General features: G+C 43.8%; 1 protein-coding gene across 6 annotated transcripts in view; it reads right to left on the bottom strand.

Annotated features, from left to right (window-relative positions):
- MED20 (mediator complex subunit 20) overlaps nucleotides 1-9,734 on the bottom strand; it is a 28,279-nt gene that overhangs the window by 6,305 nt on the left and 12,240 nt on the right. Inside the window, exons 4-5 of one of the 6 annotated variants that reach the window (XM_085871886.1) lie at nucleotides 8,405-8,499; nucleotides 6,074-6,112 (exon numbers count right to left, since the gene is read on the bottom strand). The exons of 4 other annotated variants lie outside the window; for them this stretch is intronic. In XM_085871886.1, coding sequence (XP_085728012.1) covers nucleotides 6,076-6,112; nucleotides 8,405-8,499 — 132 coding nt within the window. In that variant the 3' untranslated portion in view covers nucleotides 6,074-6,075. The remainder of the gene's footprint in view (nucleotides 1-6,073; nucleotides 6,113-8,404; nucleotides 8,500-9,734) is intronic. One more of the 6 variants, XM_085871889.1, reaches the window with a different exon arrangement.

Genomic DNA, 9,734 nt, shown 5'->3' with positions numbered 1-9,734 from the left:
CCTTACTACCATCTTAACTCTCCTCTTATTTACTCTCAGGCTATGGCCCCTGGTCTTATCACCGTCTACTGTGTTGAATAATTATTCTGCACTTATTTTATCTCTACCTTTCATTATCTTAAACATCTGTCATATCTCCTCATAACCGCCTCCTTTCTAGTGTATAAAGCCCTGTTTCCTTCAACCGCTCCTCATAGCTGAGTCTAGCTAGGCCCAGAGTAGCCCTCCTACGTATCTATCTCGTAGCCCTACACTGAACCTTCTCTTTGGAATCTACGTCCTTCCGGAACTGTGGTGACCAGAACTGCACACAATATTCTAGATGTGGCCCTCACTAAATTCCTGTACAATGTTAACACCACCTCTTTTGATTTATAATTGATCCCACTACTTATACTTCCTTATATTGGACTTCCGGTCTATAATATTGGAGATGCATTAGCTAGAAAAAAAATTCGACCCCAAGATGTAATAAAAACGCACTTTGGAATGCAGCAAACCTTTTTTAAGCACATATTTGAAAGAAAGTCGATGATGTTACAGAGAAGGGAGTGGGTGGAGGGAGCAGTATTGAAGGTGTGGGAAGGCTGTTTCAAGCTGTTGAATCGGGGAGGAAGCAACTGCGAGATGGAGATTACGAAGGAGGAGGTGCAGACAGCGTTGAAGAGATGTAGAAAGGAAGAGGGCCAGGCATTGAGCTGCATGCAGAGATGATAATTGCAGCGGAAGAGGTTGTTGAATGCGAGTGTGAGAGATGGTTAGATTTTGGAGGATTGGAGGACAGGGTTAATTGTGCAGATATGGAAGGGGAAGGAAAATGTTCAAGATCCAGGTAAGCACAGGGGCATTACATTACTAAGTCATGTCAGGAAGGTACTGAAGAGGATTCCAGATGGGAGGATACAGAAGTGTGGAGATGGAGATCAATGAAGAGCAACAGGTTTATCAAGGGTAGGGGAACGACAGATAGGATGTTCACACTGAGACAGCTGGTGGAGAAGAGGATGGAGGTGCAAGGTGAAATGGCACTGGGATTTGTGGATCTGGAGAAGGCCTACGAGCTGTTATTGATGCTCATTGGTGATGTTGCAGAGATGGTGATACTGAGATGTATGGGAATTCCAGAAGCAGAAATCGGGTTGGAGGAAGGGATGTATAAGGGAATGAAGGGAAGAGTTTTTGTTGGTCCGAGGATGTCTGAAGAGTTCAGTGTGAACATCGGTTTGAGGCAGGCAAGCTCTCAGCCCACTCATACTTATCATGGTAATGGAGCTGGTGAGCAGGAGGTAAAGTTATTCTGGGGACGATGCTGTATGTGGTCGATCTGACGTTTGTGGAGATCAGGTGGGAGATGCAGGAAATGCTCAGGGAGTGGAAGGACGCATTCTGGAAGCATGGACCGGAGATGAGTATGGAGAAAGAAAGCTTGAGGTGATGTGAGTTGGGCAACAGAGAAAGGAAATCGTCAGGTTAGAATGGAAGGAAATTCGACAGGGAAATAGATTTGAGTATCTGGGGGGGAACAGTGAACGGGGATGGTAAGTCGGGGCAGAGGTGAAGAGGATACAGGTTGGTGTGAACGCCTGGAGCAGGGTGGAGGGATTGATTGCAGACAGAAAAATGTCAAGAAATTGAAAGGGAAAGTTCTGGTATCATGTGTAAAGCTGGCCGACCTTTATAGTTTGGAGGTGGTGGCAATGACAGAGAGACAACAACAAAGGCTGCAGGTTTGCAAGACCAACTGAGTCAAAAAGACTGCGGGAGTGAAGAGGAGGAGGAGGAGGAGGAGGAGGATGGATGAACTGAGTGAGAAGATTGGTGTGCAGGTAAGTTTGATGGGAAGATTGGTGAAAACCTGGCTGAAGTGGGCTGGACACTTGGTGCGGATGGGGGAAGAGAGAATGGCAAAGAGAGCGCAGCGATTGAGGGAGTGAGGAAGGAGGAAAAGAGGTAGACTGCAGTTGAGATGGGAAGATTGTGTAAGGAAAGATATCAATAATGTGGAGAGTTAGCTGGGGACAGGGAGGTGGAGGAGTATCATGGTTAAGGCAGGACAAAGATTGGTACCATTGCACCTCACCCCTGATCAAGGAAAGAGGAAGAAGAAAAAATATTAATGATAATGTTCAAAATAAACCTTTTAACAGACATCTTAATCCCACTTTAATTGAAATAAGAAATGTTGAAAAAAGGTTATATCCTGCACAGCACAATACCAAGCATAATCAACACAATGGACTGAATAAAAAAAATAAAGGGAATACCCCTGGGCACTCACCTGGTAGCGGCTGGATAAGAAAACCAGGGAACCACTGGATAACCCACAAAATATTTAACAGAGCAGAAAGTAAATTCCTCTACATTTTTTTTTTAATGCATTGAACAAACTTTGGTACATCACAGGTGATGAAGGTTGTGGTCAAGTTTCATCAAAATCATGTGTGTAGTTTCAGAGAAGTTGCAAGTGTTTGTGGACTGAGGAACGGACGACGTGCCATCCCATAAGTTCCTCTGAACTCAGTTTCAGATGAGCTAAAAATTAAACGTTTGGTTTATACCTTCGGCGTTAGGGTTTTAACAGGCACAACCTCCTCAGGACTTGATTCTGATTCCTCTCTGCACTCCTCCTCCAGAGCCAGATGTTCATTGCTCACCTCCTCCCTGTGTGAGAGAAGTAAATCCTCAACATCATCTTTGGTGACCTCAAATCCCACTTTCAGGGCCATGTCCACAAATCGATTGTCTTGCTTCACTGACTTCAGCCTCCACGAAACCTCTGAACTCAATCCCTGCCTCAGGTTCGAGTTGATGGAGATGGAGATGATGAAGATAAAAGTTCGGCTGGGCATGCATTTCCAATAAAGTCCAGTTTCATCGAGGTTAAACACTTGGCTTGGTGTGTAACCTCCATCTGCAATCACCGATTTGAAGAGAGCTGGGAATTTTTTGGCAGAAGCATGATCTGCAGCAACAGCTTCCTCAGCCAACTTGAGATCGTGGCATGCATGGCGACTCTTGAAGCACTCAAACCAATGACTGTCAGCAAAAGGCGCTGGATCATTGGTATCTTTGGTTGGATTGCCATGCAAACTCCTTGCCTTCTCTCGAATGACCATTCCAGACAAGGGCGTGTTCTGTTGGTTCTGATGCTCTCTCCACGTGGTCAGCATCTTCTCCATTTTCTCAACAGCATCAGGCCAAGATCCTGCAGTTCTGGTAACATTGAGATTCGTTGTTGTCTGAGCAGTCTGACGGATTTTATCACGATTGTCACGAATGGTTGTCACTGTAGAATCAAGAGGTCCCATCTCTCTGAATATCAATGCTGCACTCACCTCCATCAAACCGATACAAAACTTTTAATTTCACCTCCAATGAATGAGACTTTCTTGACTTCTTCATTTGATCATTATCTCCAATGCCACTTGATATAAGCTTTGCAGCCATAATTTAAGCCACTGTGAGTGAATGACTTACTCAGAATAATGGAGCACAAACTACTCACACCGGAGGAAAGAGCATGAATGACGTAGTGTGGTAAAAGCGTCCACTGTGAGTGAACTACTCTCTCAGAATGACGTAGCATGGTTGTTGTTGTTTAATTAAATCCATGCTGTAGCGCCAATAATTCTCCGAGGGGCACGTGTGCGTGCGTGCAACATATATATATATATATATATATATATATATATATATATATATATATATATATATATATATATATATATATATATATATATATATATATATATATATATATATATATATATATATATATATATATATATATATATATATATATATATATATATATATATATATATATATATATTGTTGCGGATTCGCGCCCGCCGGCGTGCGAACGGCCACGTAACTCGAATCGCGGCACGTCGCCCACCGGACGGACAATCCCGTCGTGACCCTCTCGGACTAACGCCGGGAACTAGTCACGGGTGGGCCTTTCGGCCTCACCACGATCGTGCCAATCAGCCCCCCGCGTGGGATAGGGTTGCTCGCCAAATTCGAACTACCTAAGTACCCACACGGAGGGTAGACCGGGCGACCGCACCTCGCCGCAGGTCGACTTCGGACACGGGCCACTTTAAGCAACCCGTTCCGTACTATCGGGATAACCGAGCGGTGTTATCGTCAACCTGGACGGTTCGATTAATTATCGGGCGTTTTAGCCCACGACCAACCCTTTACGTGAAGTAAGATGGAGTTTCAATAAAGGAAAAGACGAAGCGAAACGGGAAAACAGTTCAACATAAAGCACATTTATTTCGCGATGAACGGAAAGCACACATATACAATAACACCAAAAGCAAATGTAAAAGAAGAAGAAACACAACAATAATGCACAAAAAGCAAATGCAACAATGCAGATCTAACCGACTACCGAGCACACGGCAACACTTATACGGTTTTACTTCACGGACGGCGCCGACAACACATACACTCAAAGCAAAAGAAAAGGACCACCCTCAAGGATGAGGGGGGCAGGCGGGCCTGGGGCCGAGACCGCGTCGGGCCTACCCGTCTGGTGATGAGCCGCAAAATGGCGCTGGCGCCCCGACTCCGCGGGCCTCGCTGGGACTGCCTGGTATGGGGTGGGAACGGGGCCCCCTTCTCGCACTATCTCAGCGCGGGGGGAAACAGGAGGGGGTTGTTGATGCTCGGGGGAAGGAGGATATCTCCCTGTCTCGGGTCCCGCGACGAGCGTCTCCACCACGACCTTGGCCGCGTTGCTGGCCTCTCCCCTCCGCAGCTCCCCGACTCTGACACGAGCACCCCATCGACCGCCTTCGCCGCCGCCACCTCTCCACAGCTCCGTCCAACCGCCTTCTCAGACTCCTCTCTTGACTCGTCCCAACTCTTCACTGGCTCCGAACTCTTAACTGCTCTGACTGACGAACGCGGCCCCTTATATCCCCCGTGGCCTCGCTCCTTCACCTTCGACCCTTTACCTCTGACCCTTCACCTCCGGCTGGCTCCCCATTGGACAGAGGAAAAGTGGGCGTGAATGCTTTTTGATCCATGAATTTGCATATAGCGACCACCCTCCGACGCACCTGGAGGCGGGGCCAAATCGCCCCACGCTCGCCGATAGGACGGAACAGAAGTGGGCGTGAGTCGTTTTTGATCCGTTTTCTTCGGAAAGGCTGTGCCTCTGCACCCGCTGCTCGGTGCGCGCCCTGCACGAGTCCAGTATCGGTGCCCACAAGCGGCGCGGAAATGGCGGTGATGCGATGGTTGCGAGGGCGAGTTGTGACGGTAAAGGTCGTGGCTGTTGTTGTGAAGCGGCGTTGCGGTTGGTGGTTGTTGTGTGATGGCTGTTGAGACGTGGTTGGTGGTGGTAGTAATGGCGGCTGGTCCAAAATAAAGATAGTAAAAGAAAAACGGCTATCTCGAGGGGTCGCAGCCCAAATGAATGACATTTATTCCCTCTAAACAACGGGTTTGGGCCTAACTACACATATACTTACAGAGATATCTCACCTAAGGGACCTGAATGGTGGTTTGCGAATTTTCGCAGCCCGAATGAATGACATTTATTCCCTCTAAAAAACGGGTTTGGGCCTAACTACACATATACTTACAGAGATATCTCACCTAAGGGACCTGAATGGTGGTTTGCGAATTTCGTCAACCACAACAATATATATATATATATATATATATATATATATATATATATATATATATATATATACATATATATACATATATATATATATATATACATATATACACACACACACACACACACACACACACACACACACACACACACACACACACACACACACACACACACACACACACACACACACACACACACACACACACACACACACACACACACACACTTTGCACAGAAGCAAATGTGGGATATTTTTACTTGTAACAGTCATTGCAAATTCTGGTAAGCAACCATTGAGTTATAAGCGACACGTCACTGTCTCGCAGACAGAAAGTAACTGCGTTTGACGTCCCACAAAGATTTATTTTATTTTATATTTATGCAATATCACTATTTTTCTTCCTTTGCATAAAATGAGAATTAACGTACCTTCATTGGACGGTGTATATTAGACAGCTGCCACCTTCACTGTGGACAAAACGTGCATTGCCTCGTTTAAGTTACAATCAAAATGTTACTTATTTTCCTCAAAACGTTATTTTCATTTAATGATCGAGCATGCGTTATTCAGTCTTCAAATGTACATGAGGCCTTTAAAACAATCTGAACTTCGTGGAGAGAAAAAGATGTTGGATATTTCTGGAAGGCTGGAGGCCATGGGCCTGGATAATGGGTGGTGCTTATGACCCACAGACACAAACTCAGCTTAATATATGAGATAATTTTCGAACTTGGAACTTATAAGATTAAAAAAAAATAGATCAAACAAGAACACGTGAGTGGCGGGCGAAGCATGTACCAAAGCCGTTCACTAGGACGGTAACACAAGGGTTTGTACTCAAACTGACAATGAATAGACAGACACAAGCAAATTTAACATTGAATGCTTAATGGACACAAATAAAATATTTATAATGGGAATAAATCTAATCATGATAGTAAAAATAAATCAATGCATGAGGTAATGTAAGGTGAAGTAAACTAAAACTAATCTCGAGACGTCTCCACACAGACTTGAATACAGACAAGGGGAAAGATAAAATAAACCAATGTCACCCGCAGGGTGACCCGTATCTTGCCAAAAGGTGACCACGTGTGACTTCTTTAAGGTCACACTGAGGTGAACAGAGCTGCGATCCACCAGGAGCGACTCCTTGAGGAATATCTGCCTACGAGAGATTCCGATGAGAATCGTTCTACAGAGTAACCATGAAAAATATGCTTTTGCCTCATAACGTCACCAAATGACGTCATAATGTCTCAAGCTTGACATATCTAGAAAGCACTCATCGAGGTGTTCAATTTGAAGTACTACACGATATGGTTCCTAAAACTTGAAAATTTGACCTTAGGGTCCAATATGTTTGACCTGAGGTGCTAACTATGAAGGTCAAGGCCAATCGCTACCAAAAATTAATCATCTGAGCGCCAGACCATGAACTATATTCCCATGAAGTTTGAAGACTATCCGATCAAAATTACTCAAAAATAAGGGTTTCGTCAACTCCCCTGATTTGCGACAAAGTGACCTTGACCTTTGACCTTGACCTTCAAAATTTTGTGCACTGAAAGGGACCTCTATAGGCCTCTGATATGCGATGTTACAAAAATTTCCAATGATAACTGTGCTCTGCAGAATTTTTTATACTTGATTACAGACAAACAAACAAAAAAATTAACCAATGTCACCCTCAGGGTGACCCGTATCTTGCCAAAAGGTGACCACGTGTGACTTCTTTGAGGTCACACTGAGGTGAACAGAGCTGCTATTCACCAGGAGCGACTCCTTGAGGAATATCTGCCTACGAGAGATTCCGATGAGAATCGTTCTACAAAGTAACCATGAAAAATATGCGTTTGCCTCATAACGTCACCAAATGACGTCATAATGTCTCAAGCTTGACATATCCAGAAAGCACTCATCGAGGTGTTCAATTTGAGGTACTACACGATATGGTTCCTAAAACTTGAAAATTTGACCTTGGGGTCAAATATGTTTGACCTGCGGTGCTAACCATGAAGGTCAAGGCCAATCGCCACCAAAAATTAATCAGCTGAGCGCCAGCCCATGAACTATATTCCCATGAGGTTTGAAGACGATCCGATCAAAATTACTCAAAAAATAAGGGTTTCGTCGACTCCCCTGATTTGCGACAAAGTGACCTTGACCTTTGACCTTGACCTTCAAAATTTTGTGCGCTGAAAGGGACCTCTATAGGCCTCTGATATGCGAAGTTACAAAAATTTCCAATGATAACTGTGCTCTGAAGAATTTTTTATATGTGATTACAGACAAAAAAAAAAAAAAAAAAAAAAAATACAAGTTGACTAAACATATCTTGCAAAAACTTCGTTTTGGCAAGATAAAAAAAGCATACAAGCTGACTAACATATCTTGCATAAACTTCGTTTTGGCAAGATAATAAAAGAAAATCCTCCCTCTATTCTGGCACTTGGCTCTGTGTCCAGAGATGATCTTTTTGGAGCAGGCGCTCCAGGAGAAATGGTAGATGATGAACAAATGAACATATCAAAGGGATTCCGAGCATCAGGGAATGTTCGCTTGGTTATGAACAAGTTCAAATTTATGGAAGAACAGCCAAAGGAACCAACAGTATTGAAATCAATTTGAACTGGACATTCATGTGTTTAACATCAAGTGATGCTCACATCCAGGAAGGCCGAATCATCTTTGTTTAATTAACTACAAATCATAGTCGAGAACAATTTTACAAATAGAGATATCAAAGAACACCTTACCCCTCGCAGTCTTGAGAAAAAGGACATGGGAAAAGTCTGTGAAACTCTTGCTTTGTTTTTTCTGAGCACGGTCGATGTTCATTTTGTTTGTGAACCTTCAATAACAGGTGTGATGGAAATGACACAGCATGATGCACCGCCATATTTGTCAGGATCTCACACAGTTATTCTGCGCTGAGGACGTCATGGCGTAAATGCTGATTCTCATCATTACTCTGGACTCAAAGCATGAATATTTTGTCAAAGTACTGCTGAACGTAAGGGTCTTGAAAGTGCCAAAAAGTCAATGTGTGTTCTAGTGTTCAAGTGCATAATTCAATTTAAATAAAAAAGATTTTAAATGATCGTTAAAAAATAAATAAAAGTTTTTCAGAAGTTAAGCACCATTGATGCAGTGTCTTTTACACCACCATATTTAACATGTTACATTAGTTCTTCATGCCTGTCTGTGCCCTTTATGACATCCTTAAAAACTGCAAGTTTCATGTTTGGAACGATTTTCAATTTTGTTTGACTCTCAGACAGAGTGAAAAATATTACCTCACGCCTCTACACGTGCGATCGCAACCATTTCAGATCCAAAGTACTGCTAAACTGCAGGTTCGTTTTCTGATTCATGTTCAAAATATAACATTCAGTTGAAAACAAGTTGTTCCTCGATCATAAATTGACGTTTGTAGACAGTCAAAGTCAACCAATTGCTTTATCCCTCTTTTCACTTCGAGCGCACGGGTAATAACATCTCCAAATGTCTATATTGTCGCGGGTCTGGCGGTTAACGTTAAATCCCCCCCCCCCGACCCAAATTTGGTGGACGGGCGGTTAACACCATCCAGGCCGGAAAGCCGAGCGGTTTTCCTGAAGAGGCGGACAAGTAATCCCCAGACACCATGGCGCGTGCGGGAAGGGCAATCAGCACTGGCGGAGCGATGGATGCACAGCACATGGAAGCACAGCACAAGGGGTTTATACTTGAATCCCACGACAAATAAACGGACACAGCAACTTAAAATGAACGTGGAGATTTAATGACAATATAAATATTTATAAGGGTAATTCAAAATGTAATAATAATAATAACGTGAAGTAAATTAAAATCCAAATCCAAGTCAAAGTACCTCGACTCACGGACTCCAATACAGACAGATGAAAAAAAGACCGTTTTTACAGCCATTTTCCCTGCTGTGCAGGGGTTGGCTTTTTCTTGAGGCAATGTTTTATGGCCGGATGCCCTTCCTGACACCAACCCTGGTCGCCTCTTACGACACACAGGGATATGGTACACCTATTCTAACCGGGGCATACACCGGGCCAATACAGACAAGGGGAA

The sequence above is a fragment of the Eptatretus burgeri genome, chromosome 2 (assembly GCF_056783735.1).
Source record: "Eptatretus burgeri isolate ZD-2024b chromosome 2, Ebu_testis_v1, whole genome shotgun sequence".
In the NCBI taxonomy this organism is placed as follows: domain Eukaryota; kingdom Metazoa; phylum Chordata; class Myxini; order Myxiniformes; family Myxinidae; genus Eptatretus; species Eptatretus burgeri.
The sequence above is the reverse complement of the archived record's forward strand: the minus strand, read 5'-3'. Positions and strand labels throughout refer to the sequence as shown.